Below are 27,117 nucleotides of genomic sequence, written 5' to 3'. Positions count from 1 at the left end.
AAAAAGAAGAAACCATTTTATTGATGTTGTAATATGAGAGAGATTTAGAAAAACATACCTAGAACTCCCTGGATAAGGAAACACAGTATCAAAATAGGTCAGTTAGTACAACAAAACAAATCCTCTCCAATAAGTTTCAAGTAATGCAATCATAAAAGAATTTGGCTAAAAAGTAACTCTTTACTCTGAGATGTTTTCTGTAATAGTCCTCTAAGAAACTAAAGGAAAGCAGCAGCAGATCTGTTTTACTACAGACACATATTTAGTAAATATATTAAGGGTATTTCTATATAAAAACTGCCCTGCACATCCATCACTGTCTGGAGCCTCCACGTGGCCTCTTCAATCCTACAAGACTCTGCCCAAAAAGGGAGAAAATAAAAGGGGATAAACACAACTCTAGTGTAAAAAAAGGAGCTCAAGGCCTGGAGGGGCAGCTGGGGGAGCCCAAACAGCACAAAGCAGGGAACTCTGACTTCAACCCTCATTTTTCAGGAACATGGAGAGGGAGTTTGGCTTTTCTGCATCAGGATGCCACATTCCCCCTTGGTGGTTATCAGCAAAGGCTTTTAAAAAGCAGACTGAGGTCAGCACTCACTGGTGCTCAATTTAAACAGCCCTGTTCCTTAACAGGCTCATTTTTCAAAGACTTCCCTTGAACAGTAACAAATTTCATGGTTTGTTTTTTTTTTCTTTTTCATAAAACTTCCTTATGGAAACCATCCTTCAGTTAAAAATGAAGCCTTGTTTCATGGGGAGATTCCAGCAATTAAAAATTCTCCTTCCATTAATCCTCACTACTGACATCTTCCCCCATAAATAAGATTAAAGCACATCATTTACAGCTCAGACTTCCACGAGGTGGTGTTTGAAAATGCAGTACCTGAGCTGCCCCACGGAGCTGCTCAGTCCCACCCTGGTGAGGAATGAAATGGTGCAGCAGCAGCAGCAGGACCATGGCACTGCTGCTCCCCAAACCAGGCTACTCCAGCCTGCAGGAGTCAGGGCTGAAGCATTCAAGAACACTTTAGGGGCAGGGAGTGTTAGTGTTTGGATGGAAAACCTGATTTTTTTAAGTCTTGTAGAAGCGAAGGCACTAAATCTTAAGCTTATATATTAAATATAACTTGGCCAGCCAAGTTACAAGAGACAGCAAAACACCTTCCTGTGTGTGTGTCACAGCACATCCTGCTCAGCCAGTGTGACAAATGAGCCACTTTCTCTTAATCATTAAGGGACATCCACAGCTACAACACTCAGCCACACTGCTCTGCACAGTTTATTTTTAACCATCCCATGAGAGTTCAAGTTCAAGGATCAACTGGAGCTTCTGGGTATAGGTCCTGCTTTAGCAAGTGGTCAATCAGACATTAAAATAATTTAACCTCTATGTCATCATTTTGACAGTTTTAAAAGATGCTGTATACCTTTTATCCATCTCATTAAAAAAGCGCCGGGCCTGAAACGCCACAGCCCTGGTTTAGTGTTAGATGAGGAGAAAACGCTTCAGCTTTGAGAATTGTGTGGTATTGGGAGGCTGTGAGTGCAGCTTTACCACCACCACTGATTCAGTATCAGCACGAGGGCCCTGCAGGTCTCACTGCCCAGGCACAGCAGCAGCAGCACTCAGCACACCAGGCCCTGCCTCATGCGGATGATCTGCAGCAGGGCAGCCTGCACATCTTCATCCATGTGACCCTGCAGAGGCAAACACCCGTCACCAACACTGACACCCCCCTGGGCACCACCCACCTGCCCCAGGGCAGGGATCCTGCAGCCTCACCTGGACAGCGCTGAGCAGGTGTGTCCTGTACACTGCCACCACCTCCTGGTGCTGCCGGGCGGCGTCCTACGGGGGACAACAGGGACACCAGGTGAGCTCCTCACACCCTCAGCCTCCGCCCCTTCCACCCCTGTGCACCCGGCTGTGGGCACTGCCACACCAACCACAGCTGAATTTGCAGGTTCAGGTTTTATCCCTTCCACTAATGAAGGAAAAAAAGTGGCTGCTCTTCTGCTGGGAGAATAATCACAGAATATCCTGAGCTGGAAAGGGTAATCACAGAATATCCTGAGCTGGAAAGGATAATCACAGAATATCCTGAGCTGGAAAGGACAATCAGAGCCCAGCTCCTGGCCCATTGTGGTGGTGGTGGTTGAGAGTCTGGTCAGAAAGAAAGTCAGAAAAACTTTCCCAGCCATTCCTCTGGGAAGTTTTGAGAAAACTCAAAAAAATAATTAAAACAATCCTACAGTTAGTATTTTGAACTTGTAAGATGTTTGCGAGAAAAGTGTTGTCCCTAATTAACCAACAGTGTAAGGAGTGTTAGTTGAAGACCAATCAAGTCTACCCTTCTCAGAACTATCTACAAAAAGAATGTGAGTCTAATAAACTCAGCTTTTACCTTCTAGAAACATCTGAGTCACGTTGCTTCATTCAGCCATCCCCAATACAATAGTGACAGCCCTGCACACTGCCTTCATCACAGCATCAGCTATTTGGTTAAAACCACCCTTTTTAGAACACTTTCCCTCACAAGAATCAGCCCTGCAAATACTCTGATAGATGTATTTGTGAACCTGAGCAGGAGCAGAACTCACTTTGCCCAGACACAGCTTTAATAATGAGCTTTACTGAGGCCACAGAGGTGTGCACAAAATCCCAGCACTCAGGCTGTGTCCCCTGCTCTGTCAGTGCTTCATGACAAACAACACACCCAGGGCTTGCAGGCAGAGGAACACAACTCAAAGCCATTAAGAAATTACCACCTCAGCCTTCCAAGGTGAAAAAAAATATATATGGTTGTAAGAAATGACTAAAGCTGAGCCTGCATTCAGAAATGGTCTTGGCAGGATTATAATAGAGTATCACATAAGCACAGAATCTCCCACTCTGCTTATATCCTTTTTATCTGGAGAAGCTGTCAAGTGTTGCAACTCAAACTGAAGAGGAAAGCAGAAAAAAAAATTACAGAGAAGCAGAACTCAGGGGCAAAAGCCCAAGCAAACAATGGATAGTGTACTTGTGAAGTGTGAGGTTGCTGTCCCACCCCCTGCTCCAGCAGGCACATCCACATTTCCCTGTTTACACAGGGAATTAAGCAATGCTACTGCACGTCAGACAACACCTTGTGTGAGCACTTACAGCCAGCTGCTGCTGGAGTGTTTTCACTTGGCTCTGGAGCAGTTCCACCTGCTGGTTGTGCCTCTTGGAGGGGATCCCAGTGGTGTATGTCAGCTGGGACAAGCCGTTGAGAGCCTGCTTTAACCGCTCCACATCGTTCAGCAGCTCTGTTATCTGTAAAATAAAAACACAGAAAACACCATTTAAGGATGTCTCACTGCAAACTGCTCTTTAACATTCTTTCGAGTCTGATGAAGCCCAGCAAGCACTGAAGGCTCTTTGTCCCAGCTTGCAGAGAGAGGACTTTGCTTTGCTGACATGCTGGTTCCCATTGTGCTCCCTGGCACTGGGGTGTGGCAGGTACAGTGACATAAGAGACTGAAAAAGGCAGGATCTAAGGACATTCCAGGTCTAACTTCTAGGAATAACAGTGAACCTTTAGAAGGCAAGCCAGAGATGCCCAACAAACACAGCTCCAGAGGAAGGAGGAGCCGATATCCCCAGAAGTCTGAAGCTTTAACAGAATTTAAACACTACAGGATGTCCAGAACATATAAGGGACTGGAAAAACTTTGCATGATGTAAAATCAGGGCTTTGGGCCAACCCTGGGCTCCTAATGCTCAGCACAAAGTGGCGCTGGAGCACCTCAGGAGCTGAATGCTGAGCTGAGAGCATCAGGAGCACAAACCCAGATCTCACCTTGTTGTCCTTGGCTTCCACCTGCTTTGCAGACTCCTGGATCCTCTTCTGCAGGTCAATAATGGTTGTCAGTGATTTGTCACACCTCTCCTTCTGGTCCTTGATCTCCTGCTCGATGCTGCAGCTCCTGAGCTGGAGCAGCTCCTTCTCGTCCTTGAGGGACAGCTCACTCCTCCTGGCCTGCAGGGCCTCCTCGCAGGCCTGCTCGTACTTGTGGCTCATGCTGGCCAGGTGGCCGGCCATGCTGCTCACCTGGGCCTCCAGGTCAGCCTTCATGGAGCTGTACTCTGCCACGGCCACCACCTCCTGGCTCTGCAGCTCTGCCAGGGCCTGCTGGCTCCGCCGCAGCTCCTCCTGCAGCCTCAGCACCTCCTGGCTCTTGGCCTGTGTTTCCGCCTCCTTTTCCTCCAGGCCGCGCTTGATGGCCGCGATTTCTCCCTCCAGCCCTTCCTTCAGCTGGGTGTATTCCACCAGAGGCACCGAGCACTCCTTCAGCTGGGCCAGCTCCTGCTGCAGCTCTCCAACTCTGAGCGTTTCCTTGTGGTATCGCTCCTCCTTGCTGCTCAGGGCCTGCTGCAGCTCCTCCACGGTGCGGCCCAGGGCCTCCCTCAGTGCCTGCAGCCGCTCTGACGGCGCCTCTTGGGCCACGGCTCCCTCCTGCTGCCCCTCCTCTCCCGTGTGCTTCCTCAGCAGGGCCCTCAGCTGCTGCCTGAGCTCCTCCATGCTGCTGGCGCACAGCCTCTCCAGCTGGTGGCATTTCTCTGCCAGCACGTAGTTGTGCTGCAGGTCGCTCTGGATGGACAGGAGCCCGCTCCTGAGCTGCTCGCTCTCCTCTCTGCACCTCCGCGCCTCCTCCTCGCTGCCCCTGCACCTCTGCTGCTGCTCCTGCAGCTGCGCCCTCAGCTCCTTCACCGTGCCCTCCAGGCTCTGCTCTCTGGCCTCAAAGGAGGCCACCGGGGCGTATTTCAGCTTGATGCACTCTTGGATTGTGTCCAGTTCCTTCTTCTGGGCTTCGATTTCTGCCTGCAACTGCAAGATTTCATCTTGCCCCCTCTGGTGCTCAGCCCTAACGGCAGCATTGCTCTCCTGCAGCTCTCGCACGCTTTTATTTAAAGTATTTACCGTGGCTTCATGATCCTTTAAACTGATATACTCCGTTTTTAATTGGTTCTGTAAGAGTTTCACCTTGTTTTTTAAAGCTCCGTTTTCTTCGTTTACCCTCAGGAACTCCTGCTTTATCTCTCCAATTTTGCCCTTCAGGTCTGACAGCTCCCCATTGGTCTTTTCCAGGGTGCTGTTGAGGACAGTTTTAACCTCCTCGTGCGTGGTGGCCAGCACATACTGATCCCTCAGGGTCTCCCTCAAGCCTGTGTTCTCAGCCACCAGTTTGCCCACTTTTGCCTGCTCCTCATCATATTTCTTCTGAAGCTCAGCAAGCTGCTTCTCAAGCTCAATCCCATTAGATTTTAAAGCTTCCAGCTCTTTCTTGTGCTGCTCTGGAGACAGGTACACAGCTTGCAAGTGGCTGATATTCTCATTTAAGTTGTTCTTCTCTGCCAGCAACTTTTCAGCTTCTGCTTTGCTTTCATTGTACTTCTTTGTTATTTCAAAAAGCTTTTTTGTCAGGTCACCCACAGCCAGATCGTTTGCTTTCTTCAACTCCTCATGAATTTTTAAAGGCACATTCTGGCTTTTAATTTCAGTTTTTAGCATTTGGACTTGCTGCTTCAGCACCTTGTTATCAGCCTGCAATCTTTCAAGTTCCTTCTGCAGAGTCTCATTCTTCTGTGATAGCTCAGAAATTGCCTTCCCCAGCTCCTCTTCCCTCTGCTCAAACCCACTCCTCATCTGCTCGTGCTCCTCTGCCTTCACATGCTGTGCCAGCTGAGCTCTCTGACTCTCAGACTCCCTCTGTAATAGCACCAGCTCTGCCTGCAGCTTCTCCCGCTCCCCCTCCACCTCTGCTAACCTCCTTGCCTTCTCGTTCACCTCGTTTGACAGCAAACCCTTCATGTTCTCAAACTGCTCTGCGCTCACAGACTGGGCCAGCTTGGCCGCCGTCTCTCTGAGCTGCCCTTCCAACTCCGTGACATTCCTGCCCCTTTTGTCTCGCTCCATCTCCAACTTCACAAGCTCCTTCTGCAACCTTTTGTTTTCCTCCACCAGCCTGCCCTCGTCCCTCCGGAACTCTGCCACCAGCAATTCGTTCTGCTTGATCTGGTTCCTCAGTTTCCCCACCTCGGCAGAGGCTCCCTCATACTTGGCCTTCATCTCCCGGAGCTGCTCCTTCAGCTCCTCCGTCGCCTTGCTGCTCCCCGAGGCCACCTCGCTGGCCAGGTGCTCCTTGAGAGCCAGGAAGTGGCTCTGCATCTGCTTCACCTTGCCCTCGGAGTCGAACATCCTCTTCTGCACGTCCTTCAGGGCGTCCTCCAGCTGCCTGACCTGGCTGTCAGACTCTGCCTTGCTCCTCTCGCACTCTGAGGCCAGAGCTCTGCACTCCGAGGCCTTCAGGGCCAGCTCCCTCTGCAGCTTGCTGATCTCCTCCTTGGCTGCACCAAAGCAGCTCCTCAGGCTCTCCAGCTCCTTCTTCAAAGTCTCCTTCTCGGAGCTGGGCGACTGGCTAGGCAGGGACAGCTCCAGGGGCCTCAGCATAGACCGCGACTGAAGGGAAATCGGCACAAAAAATACAAGTTCACAACTCTGACAGGCCACATACATGTGTTTATTGCTTATTCTTTGGGGCATGGGAGCTGCCACTCTCTGGGGCATGGGAGCTGCCACTCTCTGGGGCACGGGAGCTGCCACTCTCTGGGGCAATGGGAGCTGCCACTCTCTGGGGCAATGGGAGCTGCCACTCTCTGGGGCAATGGGAGCTGCCACTCTCTGGGGCACAGGAGCTGACTAAAATCCAGCTGATCTGAGCATCACTAGTACAAGAGATTTTTTTTTTTTTTAATAGTAAGTTATTCTTGCCCCTATTGGAAAACAGGTATTTTGGCTTTTAACAGCAAAAATCTCAAATATAGTTCTGCATTACTGCTCCCCAATCATGGACTGGTTTGGGTTGGAAGGGACCTTAAATCCCATCCAGTGCCACCCCTACCATGGCAGGGACCCTTCCACTGTCCCAGGCTGCTCCAAACCCTGTGCAACCCCGCCTTGGACACTGCCAGGGATCCAGGGGCAGCCACAGCTGCTCTGGGAATTCCATCCCAGCCCCTCCCCACCCTCCCAGGGAACAATTCCTTCCCACTATCCCATCTAAACCTAGAGGAGCAGGTATAATGCATCAATTCCACTTCCCTTGTTCTGCATTCATATTTAATCACTCCTCTGCTAGAACAAATTTAATTTATTAAGATATTGCCCCCATCCCTCAAGTGTGTGGAAATAATTTTATGAGGAATCAGAGCAGAGAATGCCATGGCTACCAGACCCTTCTTGCTGAGAAGACTGAGGAATGCAGTCACTCAGAATTCTGGAAGGGTTTGGGTTGGAAGGGACCTTAAAGCCCACCTCATTCCACCGCCAAGGGTCTGCTGGACCTTGTTTATATACAAATTGTTGCTTTAAAAAATTGATAGCTATCAAACAGAACTGTCAGGGAATTATTATATAGCAGGCAGGAAAAGGAAATAATCTGTATATTATATTATTTTATTATAATTCTATTATTATATTATTATAATAGATTAATAAATTAGAAAAATATTATGGAGATGAGCCCCCAGTTTACAGAGTGGCTTTGTAAAACACATTTAGGAGAGCTCAGGACAGACCTAGGAGCTCCCTGCATTTCCAGCCTGTCACAGACAGGACTCTAGAGGGCACCCGCAGTAAAAAATAAACACAGAAAAGCAAGAATTCCCCAAAACCGTGTGCTCAGAAGCAATGCTCAATAAACACACTTTTATAAGCACGTTTAGCTTTCTCAGCATGACTACCTCAGAGTTCTTTCCAGTGGAAAAATATTTATTACCTGGGATTCCACTGCAAATGCTTGGCCTTGTTTAAGTAATAAATCTTCTTTTCCTGGATTTTCAAAGCAAACAGTGTTTAGGCTCTGGTTAAAAACAGGAACACAATCACAAGAACACTGATTTTCCTGCCCAGCTTTATTCTGGTCACTGGGGTCACGCCAGGCTGAAGGCTGGTGTTTAAGTACTTGTTATTAAAACAACTTCTACTTAATGAATCCCCAGGGGAAGCCTGGCCAAAGCCCTCCTAAGGAGGAGGACAGAAGTGCTTTGCCAGGCTGGGCTCTGTCCTGCACCAGGGTCAGGGCTGGCAGCTCGCCCAGCTCATGTCTGCACTGACCTCAGCAGGGAGAGCATCCCCTGCACTCCCCATCCAGGACTCCTCCTGCCAGGCAGCCAAGCACTCCAAATACCATTTAATCTGTCAAGAGCCCTTGTGTTACACAAGGACCAGGCAGGTCTGCAGCTGGGCTGCATGCAGGAGGCTGGGAAGGGTTCATTCCTCACACGAGTGGGAGCCCAGTGCTGTGCTGAAGGCAGAGCTGTTCCACTCCAGCTCGGACACGGACACAGCTGCTGCTCCCCAGCCAGGCAGGCACTGCTCAGCCTGCAGGGACGGACAGGGCAGCTCCTCTGGGGGCATGGACCCTGCCCAGCTGGCTGTTCCTGTGAGCAGAGGGCACAGCAGGGTCCCCAGCACATGTCCCAAGGCCAGGCACTCTCCATCCTGGGAGATGGAGCTGCTGGCAGCTCCTGCAAACACAGCTCTGCTCGCGGGGCTGGGCACGAGGCTTGGCTGCATTTCAGACCAGCAACAGCAAGAGATGACCAAAAACCCCCTTTGATCCCTGCATTCCAACGCCCCATCATGCACAGCAAGCCTCAACAATTAACTGTACTCACTGGTTCCAAAGTTACCTCCAGACCCCGCAGAGTCACCCTAAAATCAAAGGGCAAGAAACAAAAGTCAGGCTGAAAATTCACTTCACATTTCTGCTCTGTGTTAAACTAGGGTGAAGGGGCAGGGAAAGCTTTTGCAATGAGATAACCATTCAACAGTTTCAGCAATTTAACATGCTGAAGTACTTCCTACTGTAAATATCAATTGCTATATCCCATTTCAAATCACTCAACATACTTCATAATACTTGAGTTTAGCTTTGAGAGCTTCAATAGTCCTTAAACTTTCTTCCTGCTGCTTTTCCTTGGTAGTCAGGATTTTCTTCAACTCATCTTTCTGAAAGAGAAGGAGTGCCACATAGCCAAAGCCACAAGAATGGACAGGGTTGTAAGACCTCAAGGAACATTTTGAAGAGTTTAGACAGAACTTCAACCAAGATCAGCACCGAAAGAATCTCTAATTTTTTGCTTCTGGAGTTCTTCTTCAAGACTGCTCCTCTACAGGAGGAGTCTTGAAGAATGAGTCAAGAATATGCACCAACATAACCTGCTACTGTTTAATTAAATCATATTTGTTAGTCTTGCATTACTGAAAGTCACTACAGAGATGCTTAATATTATCAGTGTGCTCAAGATCCTAAGTGAGCTTTAAAGGAGCCGTGGGAAGGATAATTATTTGTAGTTACAGAAATGCTGTGCAGCTGCACAAACTGATCCAGTAGATGCTTCACTTGGCATTTTTAGGTAGCTTTTAAATAGTGCATTTAAAACTGCAGAGGAAATAAAAGAGAGAGCTGCTTCCCCTGCTCCCCAGTGCTGTTACACCTGCAGGTGACACATCCTACCTCATTCTCAAGATCATCTGCAAACATTTGCTCCTGCAAAAATGACAAAAAAAAAATCCCCCCCAAATGATTTTCTCAATGATGCTTAAGGGGCTCACACACAGTTCATCAGCTGACAAATCCACCCCAGCTTCTAATGCTGCCCTTCCAATTTCCATCCAGCTTTATTGCTCTGATTTTATTTCTCTAGCTAGGGGTTGAGGGTGTCTGACAGAGCAATGTCTGAGAAATGGAATATCTCCTGTTTCCCAGCTCAGACACTACTGAGGCAGTCAACTACAGCTTTTTAGAAGAAGTTTGCTGATTTGGGGAAGTGACTATTAAGAAGTTCATTTTATAAAGGCAATTCTTAAAACAGGAGTTCAGACAAGCCACTGACTGCACTAAGAAATATTCTTTCTATCCATGGGCTGCATTTAGGGGGGGCTGCATAAATGTACCTCTAAAAAATACAGCAAAGAAACAGCCTCCACAAAGCAAAAAACCAACAAAAAATCCTCTTTATGTTGTCGTTCTACAGGTCACACTTAGACCTCCAAAAGGAGGGAAATGTTTTTAAATCAACGTTTAAAATTTGGGTGAGAAACTTTTGTTGGAAACCTTTGGCTTTGTTTTCTTGCCAATTCAAGAATTTATTTTTTTTCTCTGTGCTTGCACTTGTAGTAACAGCTGAAAAGTCAGCTGATGACAGAGCCCTGCCACACACCACCTACATTTAATGGACAGATGAAGCTCAGTTCTCCAAATTGCAGCACTCCAGAGCAGCCCATTGCTGGGGGACAGAGCCACAAATGCTGCTGCCCCAATTTCTGGGTGTCAGGGAAGCACATGGCAGCAGCCTCCTCACAATTCAGGTGTAACTACAGGACCAAAGGCTCTTCCAGCAGCCAATGGGGACACACACATTGCAGTGATTCCCAGGAAAGCAGTGCAGACCCCATCCTAACCCCTGGGCCTTCCTGTCAGCACCAGGGGGCTGTCCCAGCTTCCCAGGCAGGCATTCCAAGCCTTGGTTTACCTCAGTGAGCTGCAGCTGTAGCCCACTGATTCTGTCCAGCAGCATCCTCTGCTCCTCCTGCACTTCCCTCATTCGATCCTTCAAATCTTGGTTTTCCAGCTCCAAGTCCTTCAAAGTCAAATATGGCATTTAAAAACAAAGATGAAGACCTCCCCACACTACACACACATTGGCAAAGGTAAAGACTCTGAGCCAGCAGATTTAACAGCTACTGAGCACTCCAAGCCCTGCCTAGCCTTTTGAAACTGCAATGACAAGGGAATGAGATGGGAAAATGAATGCTGGTTAGTGGGACAATTGTGACACAGATTATTTTTAGTATGACACAAACATACATCTCCTGAAAATGTAAAAAAAATAAATCTTCCTCGTTTGTGACTGATTTTACTGCAGAGGCAGAAGGTTAAGAGGTAGGAAAGCTTAAGACAGGGACACTTCCAACTATTTATCACCCAAAAAAGGTGCAGTTTTTCCCTGAAAAAAGTTTACAGCTCATCTGCATAACTGCCACACTGCACATCATGCAATTAGGCTTCAAGCAAGCAGCAGTACCCGACCTTTGCTGAGGGGATCATTAGTGCTCAGTCCTGCAGCCCAGCCTGCCTTAGTGCCTGTGGCTCACCCTCCCTGCCCACCCACCTGAGTGCTGGGCTCCTTCTGGAACAGCTGGAGCTCCTCCTGTGCTCCATAGCCCCGGCCCCACTTCTGGGACACACTGGAGACCTGTCAGTGCAGCAGCAGAGCATTCCTTCAGATGCCATCCCACCTCCCCACTTCCCACTGGGACAGGGGTCGCCCCACAAATGGTCCCCTCTCAACCCCTCACTGACAAATGGCTTCACCAAGTACCTTTTGCTCAGCCTGCCCTCTCTTGATGCTGTCTCTTCCTAAAAAGGCATCACAAAAACAGGGAGTTACAAAAGGCATTTTGTTCAGATTCATGCAGCAACGTGACACATCCAGCTAATTCCATCCCCCTTCCACCCTGGGAGGGCACTTCAAAAAATAGCTCACCACACCCCCAACTAATCAAACATGGAAACATCCTCAAGGTTTTCTATAAAATAAAGGCTATTTATTTCTATAAATAAGGGTAAATAACTCCCATGATCAATACTGTTAAACCCTCGAGGCACCAGAGCCTGCAACCCTCTTAAAAGCTTTGCTAAAACCACACAACCCCAACAACTGTCCTTCCCCTCCCAAACAGGCAGATCATGACCTTTGTGGCCAAAGGACCACAGCTGCCCTCCCAAACAGCCCCTGAAGCCGCAGGGACACAATCCCACACCCCAAGGAAGGTGCTGTAGGTTCCTCCTACCTCTGCTGGAGTCCTCAACGGCAGCTTTTATTAAAGCCAAAATGTCAATATTGTCCCCAATCCTGGCATAGTAAGCACAGTCATGGCCAAGGCCATCAGTCAAACCAACATCAGCACCATTCCTGAGCAACACCTCCACGGCATCCTTGCAGCCATATTCACAGCCTAACATTAGGGCAGTCCTGGCATGGGGAGAGAGAGGGCGTTGAGAGACCCGGGGACCCCACAGAGCATCACTCACAGAGCCAGCCCTGGTACAAACATGTCTGACCTCAGAAACCTCAGCCAAGGCACCTTCCCTCTGCCCACACAGGAAACAGCTTTCCAAAGTCACTCGGAAATGTTTAAATATTTGTGCAAAAGCAAACAAACCCACCATAATAACAGTATTTCTACAAAACCAGCATAGACTGGCTGCCTTTGAAAGCCACCCAGTGTTTGGAGAACTCCCATGACTTTGGTTTCCTCTACCAGATACAAATCTCAACAGACACAACAAACACCAGGCAAGGAGTTTAGACAAGGTTTGGAGAGGGGGTGCCTGGGAGCCCTGGAGTGCAGCCCTGGCAGAGCTCCCCAAACACTCCCCAGCTGCAGGACGTGCAGTGTGAGTAGCCAGGCTTTGTCCCACAGCAGCCTCGTGTCATGGAGCAATTCTCCAAGAAATCACAGGCAAAAGCAGCAGCTACAAACAGAGCCCAGGAATAAACAGCTCAAGGTCCCTTGGGAGCTCCACTGGACTCAGGACTTCTTGCCAGAGCACCACTTCTGCCATGGCCTGTTGCGCACGTTGATCCCAAAGGCTGCTTAGGACAGAAAAACCCTTTAAAGAACCAAGTGCAGGTTCCCTGCTGGCAAGAACAAGCCTGGGAATATTTTGGATGCCAGCAGGAGCAGGAAAAAAGGCCAGGTGTTGAATTGGCAGATCCACTTGTGAACTGACTCTCAGGTTCTCCTCCCCCAGACTGAGCCCACCCATTCTGCCAAGGCACAGCCTTCCCCCACCAGAGCCACCCATTGTGCCAAGGGGCAGCCCTGCCCCAGGTGCCAGCAGGAGCCCAGCAGTGCCCTGCAGGCCTTACCTGCTCTGCTTGTCCCTGGCATTGAGGTCGGCCCCCCTGTCTATGAGCAGCTGGCACACCGCGGGGCGACACATCTGGGTGGCCAGCACCAGCGGTGTCCTCCCGTCCTGGGGGACACAGGGGACAGCGTGAGGGCAGGGAGGAGCCAGAGGGGGCCAGCAGCTCCCTGTGTGCAGCAGGGAGGAGCAGGAGGAGGGGGAGGCAGCCCCTTACCCCGTCCTTGGAGTTGACGGCGGCGCCGTGGTCGCAGAGCAGCTGGATGCTGGCGGAGCAGTCGGACATGGCTGGGGACAGAGAGGACACAGGGAGGTGACACGGGGCAGGGACAGCAGCCTGGGGAGGGCCCAGGCACAGCCCTGGGGGTGTGTGTGTTTCACAAAATGCCCACAGCCGGGCTGCAGGGCTCGGCTCTCACACCACCCACAGCAATCAGACACTGCTGTGCAGCACAGCGAGGCTGCAGGAAACCACCCACAGCAACCAAACACTGCTGTGCCAGACACTGCAGCACAGGGAGGCTGCAGGAAACCCAGAGCAAAGACTCTTCACCCACCCCAGCACTGCCCTGAATCTCTGCTCGTGGTGCTTGAACGTTTTACCCAACTTCACCTCAGACCTCCAAGCCCTGTAACACTGTTAATGTTCATTATTGAGGACAAATGTCATGGCAATATAAAACACTCTCTCCTACTACAGCCATCAAAATTAAAAGAGAAGGATTCAGCCCATCTGGAAGTAAATGCATTAATTAAATCTTCGTTTCCATACAGTTACCAGCAAAGCCAAGCCCTTCACCTGCATCATGAAGAGCAGTTCTTCCCTGGAGATCCACATTCTCTGTTGGACAATTGTACTGTTGAAATAAATAATCCCAGTTATCAATCAGAATCCAGACTGCATTTACAACATCAGGTGTATTTATTTTAGCATTCTTTCAGTCCCAACCTGGTATTTAACATGAAAAGGTCTTTCCCCCATGACTCTTATTTTTTAAAAAGAATCTGATTGAGAAAGAAATCACACATCCCAGTTTTGAACCAGTGTATGTAAAGCCACCTTTCCCCCCTCAATATAAGAGCTGTAAGAGACAAGCTGTATTTTCAGTACCTGCAAGAGCTTCTGCAAGCACAAAGCATGGCCATACTTGGCAGCCAAATGCAGGGCGTTTCTGCCTGAAAACAGAGAACAGCAGCTCAGGGTTTGGGCCAGTGAATTCCTGAGGAGTATTCCCAGCATTTCAGACCCAACAGTTCCTGTGTGCCAGTCCCTGCAGATGTGTGCTGAGACATCTCCCCTCTACACCTCACTTTGTTACAGTTCATCTGTGAAATTAATCTCAAAATGCTGCATCTGACTCTGCACAAGGAGTTAAAAAAATCAATTCTCCCATAGGAGGAGGCCAAGTTATCTCTGTAAACTTTCTTATTCTCAGCTTCATATTAAACCTAATAAATTCTGAGTAATAACCTGAAAATTAGCACCTGTTTTTAACTGTCTCTTCCATAAGACAAACTCTGCTACCACGCAAGGATATCTGGAAGGTTCTGAGCCCCTGAGGCTCAGCTGGGCACACGAACACCTCCCACAACATTCCACAGGGTCCTCACCTTGAGTTCATTTAAAACTGCTCTTATCCTGTTGCTCTCACCCAGAAATGCTGATCTCATCAGTGAGTCTGGAGCACATTATAAACACAATTACAGCAGCACAAACCCACATTCCCGAAGTTCTGCTGCATTCATGAATTCCATGACAGGCCAGTTTCCTCAAGACCAGCAACACGCCACACAAATAATTCGTTTTTTGCCAGCTTCAGAAAGAAGGAAGAGCTATCCTGTGGTCCAGCTTAACTTAATTTCAGCATGAAACCCAGCTGGGAGCATTTTCAGGCTGCCCCTTCAGGGCCTGTGGGGAACCCACCTGCAGCATCAGTGGCTGTGATATCAACTCCGTGCACCAGGATGGTGTTCAAGCAATCCAGGTTTCCCTTTGATGCTACAACATGGAATCTTAAAAAAAAAAAAAAAAAGAGAGAAAAGACCTTGCTTAAGCACAGCTGATTTGTACATGAGAATGGCAATATTGGCCAGGAAAAGCAAAGCAGCAGGGAAGTGCTACAGGGGCCAGCTCTGGACAGCATCCAGACCTAAGGGTTCTGCAAATATTACTTCAAGGAACAAGGCAAATTTCCTGAGAAACAATCATTATTTACCTGGATCAGTGAAGCAGGTGAAATACCAGTGGGGTGTCAGCTTCCCTCTATACTCAAACCTGGCAAGGGCAAGCCTTTAAACACTCATCTATCTCCACTGGAAGTGAAGATTGTTTGGGAGTTTCCCTTTCCAGCCAGCTTGGTGGAGCTAGATTCAGATGAGGTATTACCCAGATTTCTGCACCCAAGAAGGTCTCTAGAGCAGCAGGAGTATGATTTCCATACTCTAGAGCAGGAGTATGATTTTCAGCAGCCCCCAGCAGCATTCCCCAGCTCTGGAGGTCACTTACGCGGATCTCCCCTCCACGTCCAGCTTTGTGGGGCTGACCCCCTTCTTGGCCAGGATGGATGAAACCTTCTCCACATCGCCCCTCTCAGCTGCTTTCATTAACCTGTCATCATACTTGCTCCAGTCCGGGTTCAGCTGGGGGACAGAAGCACAGATGTGAGTTTATGGAGCACCAGGATCCACCGGGGCTGAGCCACAACAAAATCCAAAACTAGTTTACAAACAGTGCTTCACCCACCAGGATGTTTGGAACTATTTGTGCAACATCCCTGTCACTGTTGTTGGCGTGCAGAGCTCTGGGACAGCCTGGGTAAGCCACTTTGGTCCTAAAGGAGACCCTTAGGATCAAATTTCTTTGGTTTTCCTCATCCTGTTTCAGTTTGTCACGTTCCGACAACAAATGGATGCACTAAAAACACACCCCAGGACATGGCTTTTCCTGGCTGTGCCACACTGTTCAGTGGGTCATGAATTAGCTAAGTGTGATGGCCAAGGGAAGAACAGCTACTGAGCTGCAGAAGGAAGAGATTCAACATTGATGGTTTGGAATTGCCTGCGGTTTCCAAAGCACCGTGGAGGGCAGAGAAAGCCCAAGCCAGTTATAAATAGACCACCTCCATCCAGCCCCAGACAGCCCTCACCCCCCACTCACTCCTCTCTTGTTTACTTCAAACTTAGAATTTCAGGCCCCAGGCCAAGCCTCCCATCCCAAAACGCAGAGCTTGTTCTCTTCCCTGCCAAACCATCCCTGTGAATGGCTCTGGGCTTTTCAGGAAACTGCTCTGGGACAGAAACCTCACATCCATGCTGGACACTGATATCCAAGGAGCTTTTAAGGGAAGAACAAGGCTTCCAAAGGAGTATTTTACTCAAAATAGGAATATAACATTCAAATCTAACTCTGCACAGCAAAAGACTTTGCAGGTAAGGGTGAGACACAAGCAGCCTGTGGGTGCATGAAGTTACTTTTCACTGCGGGTCAGAAATTCCTCACAACATGAAGAACATTAAAGCAGGTAACCCCAGCCCAGGGTTTGTTTAAGTAAAAGAGAGCACACAAAAGAGAACAACCCCAAAATCACCACCTGCACCTGCAGTGATTTGTAAAAGGGTGCTGCACTCATGATCAGAGCAGACAGAGGGGATCCCATCAATCCACACAAATATCTCCAAGAGGTGGCAGAGGACAATTCCACACTGTTCAGTGGTACCCAGGACAAGAAGCAATGGCCAGAAACTAAACCACAAGAATTTCCATCTCAGCATGAGGGAGAACTTCTTTCCACAGAGGGGTCAGAGCCCTGGATTCTCCCTCTCTGGAGACATCCCCACCCCACCTGGCCACGTCCTGCCTGTGTCACCTGCTCCAGGTGAGCCTGCCCATGCTGGGGCTGGCCTGGAGCATCTCCAGAGGGCCCTTCCAGCCCTAACGACTCTGGGTGATAATCTTCACCCTGCTTTCCCACAATAAACAAGATTACTGTAATCATGAAGGCTTAGCAGCAGCTAACTCAGTCCGGCCCTGCTAGAAGTGACAGGAGTAATAAAAATAGAGCACTAATGAAATTAGCACCAGTGCTGCGGGGCTGAGGTGCAGCACTGACTCATCAATCAATTTACACATCCATTAGCCTGAAGGCCAAGGCAGCCTGGCCTGAGAAGTCACTGCTCTGGTGACATCACAGTGCCATGTCCCTCCCCAGCTGGGACAGGCTGCCCTGCAAAGCCACCTCCTCGTGCAAGGCTCAGCTTTTCGTGTCAAACACCCTGGAGACTGTGCGAGCACAGCATCACACGCTGTGCTCCTGAAATTCTCCTGGCGCCTTCCCATCCCTACGGGACAGAGATCTCACCTTGGGTGCTGGGATTGCTGGGTTGTACCTCGGCAGCTGATACCTCCCAGCACAGCTCAGCCAAATGGACAGAAAGTCCTCCCAAATCCCCCCCAGCCAGTCCCTGCTCCCATTGCATAAAAGTTCTGATTAACAGAAGCATTACTTAAAAAAAACCAACACTTCAGTCATTTGTACCCACAGCCTATGGTGCACTAAGTTTAAAAGGGGATGGTGGGACAGGACACAGGGAATCATTCTCACTGCCAGAGGGCAGGGATGGATGGGATATTGGGAAGGCATTCCTCCCTGGCAGGGTGGGCAGGCCCTGGCACAGGTGCCCAGAGCAGCTGGGGCTGCCCCTGGATCCCTGGCAGTGCCCAAGGCCAGGCTGGACATTGGAGCAGCCTGGGATGGTGGAAAGTGTCCCTGCCATGGCAGGTTGTGGAATGGGATGAGCTCTAAGATCCCTTCCAACCCAAACCATTCCACGCCTAAATCATTACATATTTAACAAACACATTTATCATTTAGGGAAGATTCCTCGCAGGAGGAGTTGCTAAGGAGATACAACACTCATCAATTAAACAGAACTACTCCACCCCATTTGCACAACCCAAGCTTTCACATTTTGCAGCAATTTTTGTAAATTCCTGCCAGGGTACGAAACCCCAGCTAGAGCTCCCAGATACCTACTGTGTCCTTGGCTGCACAAGAGAACCAACAAATCATGCTGAACTCGAGCTGCCAGGAGCCGCCGGCCCGGCCGCATCCGCAGCGCAGCTCACGGCGAGGAAGCGCTGCCCTGCGCCGCCCGCGGCTCCTCCTGCTCCATCCTCACTTAGCTCGGCTCCCCGAGGGTGCTCTCCCCATCCTCAGCATCATCCTCAGCCTTCATCACTCTGGGACACTCGCAGGAGCGTGCGCTGCCCAGAGCCGCGCTCAGCGCCGGACAGACGGACGGACGGAGGGCGCTCAGGGAAATAGTGCCCGGAGCCCAGGGGCTGTAAACAACACGCAGGCAGCCTCAGCAGCCCGATCTATTTTCTGATAAGGCACTACTTGATAGGCAGGCGATAGAAAGCAATAGCTATTAATACATTCCCGGCGTGCCCGTGCCCTGAGTCACGGTGCGGGCAGTGAGCTCAGGGGCCAGGCACGTCCCAGCCCCGCAGACAGGCAGGCAAGCGCTCTTCAGAAATGACAAACACGCTCCTCCTCACGGCCACCGGGCACCCACACGGGGGAAGGTCGTGCTCAGCACCGCTAATAACACAGCAGGACTGAAATACTCCCAGCAGTAATTCCTTCCCCGTTCCGCCGCGCCACAAAGCCGCAAGAACCAGACTCGGGCTCAGACTTCAGACAGCTCCAACCGCCGAGCAGATGGAATGCCTGATCCTATTTTGACAGAAATGTAACCCATTTTAAATTAGAAAACACACATGCCTCTGCTTCAAAAAAATTCTCCTTTTACAGCACTGAAACCCTTTCTGAATAAAACCTGGTTTCAGCTTACTGCTGCTGCCAGTCTGTCTCCCAACATGTGAAACGAGAGGAGTCACAGAGGCTGTGAAAACATTAAACAGACAGCACAATGATTAACAGGAGGGAGATGGAGAATCCCCTTTCACAAGTTTTAAATTTAAATGGAGATCTCCCAAGTGCCATATTTAGAGGAGTAGGTCAACAAGACAAGCAATGCACTGTTTTGTCTGCAGGAGAGAAACCTGGTCCAGGGCCAGGAAAACCACTTAGACTCACCCTGGAGGACACACTCCAGAGGCTGCAAATAACCCAATAAATGGATCTTCTCAGCAGAGAATTTTTAAATCAATCGCTGATTTGGGCAAATTCTCTCTTTGCCAGTAAGTTGTGAACTGTCCCCTGGTCCCCAGTGTGGGCACCAGCCTTTACCCCACAGCACCACCATTCCCCAAAGAAGGATCCAAGACCTCTCTGCAATTAGCATCCATGTGACAAGGCCACTCCAAAAAAGTGCAGTGACTGTGCTGTCTTCTGACCACAACCAAGTCTGTCTCCTCAAGCTAAAAATGGATATTTTGGGGGGGAGAATAAATACACCTCCCAAGTGGCAGGGACAGAAAAGCCCCACTTGACCAAAATCAGTTTGGTGAGAAATGTAGGTAAGACTGTGGCTTCCAGGTGTTCATCCCAAAGGCTTTCCTTGTGTCCATCTCATCTGCCTGCAGACATTCCTCGTGTCTCCTGAGCCGCACTCACCCTGCAGCCCCTTTGTGCTGCAGATCCTCCTGAGACAGCCCTGACCACGAGATTTAGGATTGCTAAACCACACTCCCCAGCCCTGCCCAGCTCCAGCCAGGCACAGAGCAGCTTCCATGCTCCATCAGCACCGAGCAGCTTCAGGAAGCACAAACCCCAGGGATTAAACCTTCTCCAAGGCAGCTCAACCCAGAGAGCTCAAAGGCACCAACTCCAACATGCTCTTTACAGTACCTGAAGTGCATAGCCTAATTCAGACTTTTTTTCCCAAAATTAAGACCAGGAACATCATCAGACCCCAGCAGTGCAGATCTCTGGAGGTGCTACATCCCCCTCCACCCCACAGATGCCTGGCCAAGGCTGACATTGCCCAGTCTGTGTTAACACACCTGTTTTCCTAAGCCCAGCCTAGCTCTGTGTCTCCACAGAGAAGAGCAGCCCACCTCCCTGCTGGGCTGGCACCAGAAGCAGCCTGGTTGCTGCAGACAGACACCAGAGCAGAGACAGAACACAGACCCCCTGCTCCATGGGCCCTCCCAGCTCTCAGCCAGTGACAAACCTCCTGAGCTGAAAGAATGGACTTCCCCAGGTACTCCTCAGGTCCAGGTGAGCTTTGAGCATCCTCCACACCCTCTGCTAAGACACTGTAAAACTTCAGAGCATGGAGGGACAGCACAAGGGGCAATGGCCTCCCACAGGAAAAGAGGAGCTTTAGGTGGCTTTGGAGGAAATTCCTCCCTGGCAGGGTGGGCAGGCCCTGGCACAGGTGCCCAGATCAGCTGGGGCTGCCCCTGGATCCCTGGCAGTGCCCAAGGCCAGGCTGGATGGGTTTGGAGCACCCTGGGACAGTGGGAGGTGTCCCTGCCATGGCAGGGGTGGCACTGGATGAGCTCTAAGGTCACCTAAGCCAGCCCAGAAATACCAGCAGCGACTCAAAGCAGCTCCTAAGCCCTTCACAGCGAGCTGGGATAAAGCTGTGAAAGTGAGCCCAGCTCCTGCCACCATGGGGCCAGGCTGATCCTGTCCCCAGCACAGCCCAGCAGGGACACAGCCCCTGTAATGCCATTAGTGGGTGACATAAGCCCACAGGAGAGCAGAGAGCTCTGGGGACACTGCCAGCACAGCACAGCTCACAGGCTCTCAGTGGCCCTTCACAGAAGCCCAGGAGCAGCTGGAAGGGATTTAAATCCCATTCCATCCCACCCTGCCACGGCAGGGACACCTCCCACTGTCCCAGGTGCTGCCAGCCCCAGTGTCCTGGGGCACTGCCAGGGATCCAGGGGCCTCACTCCCTCCCAAGGAGGAATTTCCTGCCAGAATCCAACCCAAAGCACCCCTTTCAGAGCCAGGGCAGGCTCACACGTCCCCCAGGCCGCACGCTTGGAGTCCCTGCTCTTTCTCCAGAGGGCAGAGTACATTTGTCATCAAACCCGACGTGGGGACAGACACGCCCTGCCCTTTCCATGGCACAAAGTGACAAAGGCTTTTGAAGTGCTTTGGTTTGTTTTAAAACTGCACTGACAGAATGAAAGGTAAGTTAGGTCAGAAAACTGGCTTTTAAAAATGTTTCTTTTAAAAATGTACCCCAGGTGCAGCTTCCCCTGCAGTGCAAGGGCACTTCACCAAACCCATCTCTCCTGAAGAATTTGGCTTACCTGTCTGAAAAAATACTGCACATACTGGGTTAAACCCCACTGGGGTGAGCAGAAATGGCATCTTTTGTGTTTTACAAGCATATCTTACCTCCCAGGACACGTCTGTCCCCACGTGTAAAGGCTTTGGAGTGCCAGACTGCAGGAGTGAGATGTGGGTTTAGTCTGTGCAAGGGAAAACCAGACACAGGCTGAACACAGGGCTCTTGTTTCACCCTGCACCTTCCCACAGGCAGCACTTTGTGTTACCACCTCATTCACCAAAAATCCTCCAGAATAAAAAAGCCATTGAATGCCACAAAGTGGGCAAGGCTTAGTTCAAAACGGGATAAAAACCAGCAGCTCCCTTAGGCCTGCTCTGGTCTGGTATTGTGCTGAAAACACTCCTGTCAAAAAAACTCACCTGAACAGCTGTGCCTGGTGTGTTTAAATGTAACTGCAGCCTGTCATTAATGCAGGTAACAGTGTCCTAACAAACAGCTTAAAGCAGGCAGCTACATCTCCTCATAAACATCCCTGATTTTACCCTGTTCCTCCCAAGTCAGCATGTCCCATCAAGATCAATCTATTAAGAATAAAGAAAATTCAAATCGACTTCTAGGTCAAAAAATCCTCTCAAAATGAACATTTCCCACTGCAAGGAGTGAGAGGTCCCCCACAGCAGTGCCAGTTTCTCTCTGCCAGGCTGTGCCAGGGGAAAATCCACCAGCAGCAGCCACAAGAGCTCCGATGCCACACTGGAAGTGCCAAAGGATTCTGCCTACAATCCCTGCAGGAGGCAAAGCCAGCTCAAAGAACTAAAAACAGTCCCAGTTTTGTTCTCAAACAACTTTCTCATATCTCATGGCCAACACAAAACTCCAGAACACTTTACTGATAAAACAGCCTGCGAGTGCCAGCCTTGAGGCACAGCCTGACTTGGACACCAAGAGAAGTGACCAGAGCTGCTGGGGCTCTGCATTTCCAAACTCTGCTGAGGACACCCCTGGCACCTGGGGCCAGACTCACACACACCAGGAATATCACACCCCCTAACCTGGACAGAGGGGAGCCCCTGCTGCAGCCTGGCTTCACCCCACAGGGGAAATATTTCCCCTTTAAACAGGGAGAAGCAGGAGCAGGGTCAGAGTCCAGCTGCCAGTGGGAGCAGCACAGCTCCTGCCTGCCCAGGACTCCATTAGCTGGAATTTCTGAGCTCTCAGGCACGGCCCCATTGATCTGTGTGCTGCCATTCATTACAGCATCAGGAGGTGTCGGGGGGGATGAAACCTGATGTGAGTGCTGCATCCAGCACACAGGGAAGGCAACAAATCCCAGCCACGGTCAGCCAGCAGTGAGCGAGGCAAACAGGATCAGCCTCAGATGTCCCAGCATGTGCTTGCTAGCATTAATATTTAAATACTGACAAAGCACTCCGTAAGTTGCTTCCACACAAAAGGTCATGTGAACTCCAAAGAGATAAGCATAGAGCTTGTCTGTGTAATTATGTCTGCATATCAGCTCAGGATACTGAACTCCCAGGCCTGCACTGAACCTCCACTCTTTTAAATATTTTTAATTGCTACATTCCAAAGCGATAAAGCATTAACTCTCCTTTCTACGGAGCCTGAAAATTACAATGCACCTGTAAACAGGCTGCACCACAAAGCTTCTGCTGCACCACAAATTGCCAGTTGTGTTGCTTCAGCTTCACCCCACAAACAAGCTCTAATTCCACTTAACTAAATGCAAATGAATCACAAAGAGATTTTTTTTTTTTTCCAAGAACAAACACATTAGCACGAGCCTGAATAAAGCTTCCTGGAACCAAACTCGCTTGAAGGAACAACCCCAGCCAGGCCAGGAATGACATTGGAATATTACAGTGCTGTGGGTGCTTGAGGATGCCATGGCAAAGTCACCTCGGGCTGCCCCAGGGAGGGGGGACAGGACAGAGCTGCTCCAGCCGGAGCAGCAGCAGCACTGGAAAAATTCTGCTGATGGGTCAGGGCACTGGGATCAGCCTGGCTGACAAATGGTCTGTGTCCTTGCACAGGGCAGAGTCGGGACACAGTGCCACAGGAGTCTTGTTCATGTACAAGCTCTCCTGTGCCCCCAGCAGCACCAGGATCTTCTTCTGTAAATGATCTTGAACCTTTAAAGGGTTAAAATCAGGTTATCAAGCACCTGGTTTTCACTTCACCCCTTTGGTTACTGATGTGCATTTGTCAGCACACTGGGGCTATAAATCACTGCTAACACTGATGCTGCTGATGAATTAGCAAACCCAAGCAGCATCCTTCATTCCCATGACAAAAGGGGTCAGCCCAGAGCAGGAGGTGGTACCTGCCCTCTCTGCTGCTGACAGGGCAGGAGCAGATGTTTCATGTGCATTGGGTCACCCCACACTGCTCCACTCCTGCTTTCCCAGAGGAAAACTCATCCACTTAACAGAGCTGGGCAGCATCCACAGGGAAAGGAGTGTTGACACAGCCTTGAACAAGCTCAGCTGTCACTGACTCCAGAGCTTGTTCAGATATTCATTTAATAATCACAGCTCATTATGCCAGGGCAAGAGCTCAGGTGTCCCTTTGTTCCTTGCACAATGGTTTCCGCTAATTATACGGCAGGTTTGGTTTCTCTTAATTAAACAAAACCCGGCACCACTTTTCCCAGAGGAGGAAGGATTGCTAGGAGTTTTCACATGGCTTTGGATCTGCCCAGGATCTGATCCCCTGCTCCAGGTGAGGACCATCAGCAGGTGATCCCCATCCCCTGCTCCAGGTGATCCCCATCATCATCTCCCCCAGGTGATCCCCATCACCACCTCCCCCAGGTGATCCCCATCCCCTGCTCCAGGTGATCCCCATCACCACCTCCCCCAGGTGAGCCCCATCACCACCTCCCCAGGTGCCCCCTGAACCATGGGGACCCCACTCCTGGGGCTGCAGCTCCAGCTCTGCTCAGAGCACCACCAGCAACCACACTGGTGGCTTCCCACTAACTCCAGGTGCTCCTTCCCTGAATTCCAGGCTCAGCTGAGGGGATATCACACCTGAGACTGAGCCCTCCCCAGCTGTTGTCCCAGAGTTACAGCAATAAGCAGGTGCCTTTTCCCCTGCAGAGGCCACTGTCAGAACTCTGAAGGTCCATTTGCCAAGGCCTGCCCAGAGAGGAGAGGTTTGTTTTGCAGAACAACAAACCAACCCTTCCTCAATCAGCCTCTCAAGAGAGACCCAGCAGTGAGTATCTCGTGGGTACAGACACAATCCCCAGCTCTGCTGAAGAACACATCTCCTTGTCACAACCCAGGTCCCAAACACACGTTTGTGGTGGCAGGATGTACTCTGGAATCACAGAGGCACAGCAGTGGGATTGAGTACATTAATTACATCTTTCCTGTAAATGCTGGTGGATGAGGCCCCTCCTCTGACCTTCATGCCCCACAGAAGCCCACATCCAACTTTCCAGCCTGCCCTCCTGCTAATGACAGGCATTTGTCTCACTATGCAGAGCACTGAGCAGGCTGCTCGGATGATTTTCCAAGCACCAGCAGCCAGCTGGAGCTAACAAAACCAGGTAATTCCACTTTCAGGTTCTGGATAACCGTGGAATCGGTCATAACCAACGTGGTTTTTACTTTCTGCTGCTTTTCGTGGCTTCCCTCCATCACAAATCAGTAATAAAGCGATTCTCATCGGAAAGCACGTAACTACCACGTTCACCTGGAGGAAAACTCCCCAAAGCAGGCTGGATTGGGTTTCTCTCCACCCGGCAGGAAACAGCGCTGGGTGGGGAGAGGAGAGGGGGATGAGGTTTCCCAAAGAGGCAGCTCTTGTGCACTCCTTTCACACGGGATCTCTGAAGCTGCCGCTGGCAGGGATCCCACCCACCTCCCCTCCTTCCCAGCAGAACAGAGCCCAGCTTCATCCCACACACCGGCACAGGTCTGTCCCCCACAGAGAAGATTAAAAGCTGCTGCTATTTGATGGAGACGGTGGAGTGATCGCACAACCCAGCTAGGTAATAAACAGGGGAAGTAAGTTTACTATGGAGAAAAATCCCTGTTTTTACAGGATCTCGCTGAAAGGAATTTCCCTTCGTGTATTTCAGAGTAGCTTCAGCTCTCAAAGGTATTAAGGCTGCTCAAATGTCCTCTGAAGAGAGGGTTTATTGGAAGGAAAAAATCTCCATGTCTATTCAAAACCAAACACAGGTGCTGCCAGTCTTTGTTTGAATGTAATTACTGGGCTAATTTGAGAATAACAAACAGCTCTAAAGTACGGGACAGCTAATGAACACAGAGCAGCGCCAGCCCACGCATGACAAATCCTCATAACAGGCTCATGAATCACCGCTGAGCTCCGTGGATCCTGGGAGCTGTCATCGGCCAGGGGAGCAGCTCCAGCTCCTCCCCACGAGCTCTGTCCAGGTAACATCCTCAGAGCAGGATTTTACAGATAGCCACTATCTCAAAGGACGGCTGATAAAATCCAGCGCCTCGTATTCACCTCCCTGTCCCGCTATTCCCCGGAGCCAGCGGCGAGCTCAGCAGAGGAGCACAGGGACGGCTCAGGATGGGGAAGCATTTACCGGGCAGGCACAATTAAAGATGATTTACCGCGCCAACAGTTTCCAAACACGGCTTTCTCCACTTACAAAGACCTCCTTCCCGAACAAAAGTCATCCGCGGGGATGAATGAAGTGAAAATAAAGACCGATAAAGCCGGTTAAAGGCAGCTAAAACCAGCCTAAATTTTGGCAGCCGGAGAGAAGGGACAGAGGTGCATTTCCAGAGGTTCTGCCTGGTTCGGCTCGGCATTCCAGAGGGGATGACCGGCAATCACAGCCGCACGCTCACCAGCTTCCTGCCCACTTTCCGAGCAATTCCTCCACCAGAAGCGCTCCGATTTCACCACATCAATTCCTAGCACGGAACCCGCTCCTGCCCGTGCCCCGCGGCGGCCTCGCACCGGCTCCCCAAGGTTTTGGGGGAAAAAGTTGTTAATTTGTGCTGGAGCCAGGAGGCAGCGGACGGGCACAGGGAACCGGAGCGAGAGGCGGGGGGCGGCTCGGGGCCGCTCAGCCCCGCTCCTCCAGCCCCGAGCAGCGCCCCGAGCTCGGATCCGGGCTCTCCCTGCCCCGCGTTACCGCGGCTCCCCGAGCTCTCCGCTCCCCGTGAAGTCCCCGTTCCCCGGGGGAGCCGGGATCCTCCGCGCTCTGCCCCTCCGTGCTCCGGGCTCTGTGCCCCGAGAGCCGGACCCTTCGTTCTCGGCCCCTCCAAATACCGGGACCCCCGAGCTCTGCGCCCCAAGAGCCGGACCGGACCCTTCGTTCTCCGCCCCTCCAAATACCGGGACGCCCGTGCTCTGCCCCAGCCCAGGAAACGGGACCTCCCCGTGCTCTGCCCCGCCGGGATCTCCGTGCCCTGCCGCACCCCAGGACCCCCCAGCCAGGCGGGGGCCGTGCCCCGGCACCCACCGCGCTGCCCCCGATGACGGCTTCGTGCTTCTTCAGCCGGGACTTGAGGCTCTTCATGGCGCGGCCGCGGGCGGGGGGCGCGCACCGCACCGGCCCCGTCGCGCTCCCGCCGCCGCCGCCACGGCCGGGACGCGCCGGCCCCGCCCCGCTCGCCCGCGCCGCAGCCAATGGCCGCCCGCCCTCGCGGGCGGTGGGGCCAATCAGCGAGCGGGGCGGAGGGGAGGGACTTCCTCGTGGTGGAGGGGTGCCGGCCGCGCGGAGCCGCCCGGCCGGCAGGGGGCGCGCTGCGGGCGGGGCAAGCGCTCGGCGGGCAGGGCGGCGCTCTGGCTCGGGGCGGCCCCTCAGGGCACCACAGAGAGGGCGCGGCTGCGGCTCCTGGGGCTCTGGGATAACCACCGGGATAATCACCGGGAAAAGAGCCGGGAAAAGCACCGGGACAGGTGTACCTGGTGCCGGGGGGA

At 51.2% G+C, this 27,117-nt stretch overlaps 1 protein-coding gene across 2 annotated transcripts; it reads right to left on the bottom strand.

The window, feature by feature from the left end:
- UACA (uveal autoantigen with coiled-coil domains and ankyrin repeats) lies at positions 1-26,805 on the bottom strand. 2 transcript variants are annotated; one of them, XM_077185433.1, is made up of 19 exons: positions 26,657-26,805; positions 15,470-15,603; positions 14,888-14,976; positions 14,075-14,139; positions 13,763-13,820; positions 13,181-13,251; positions 12,968-13,074; positions 11,886-12,067; positions 11,414-11,451; positions 11,204-11,287; positions 10,565-10,672; positions 9,547-9,579; positions 8,940-9,038; positions 8,705-8,741; positions 7,804-7,856; positions 3,825-6,485; positions 3,146-3,298; positions 1,784-1,849; positions 1-1,698 (listed from the first exon to the last, which is right to left on the bottom strand). In XM_077185433.1, exons 1-19 carry the CDS (start codon positions 26,711-26,713, stop codon positions 1,627-1,629), a joined length of 4,167 nt encoding a protein of 1,388 aa, XP_077041548.1. In that variant the 5' UTR covers positions 26,714-26,805; the 3' UTR covers positions 1-1,626. The 2 variants fall into 2 exon arrangements, with proteins under 2 accessions (XP_077041548.1, XP_077041546.1); XM_077185431.1 differs by lacking the exon at positions 9,547-9,579.
- Positions 26,806-27,117: the final 312 nt, after the last annotated feature.

Source organism: Agelaius phoeniceus, chromosome 13, assembly GCF_051311805.1.
Source record: "Agelaius phoeniceus isolate bAgePho1 chromosome 13, bAgePho1.hap1, whole genome shotgun sequence".
Taxonomy (NCBI): domain Eukaryota; kingdom Metazoa; phylum Chordata; class Aves; order Passeriformes; family Icteridae; genus Agelaius; species Agelaius phoeniceus.
The sequence above is the reverse complement of the archived record's forward strand: the minus strand, read 5'-3'. Positions and strand labels throughout refer to the sequence as shown.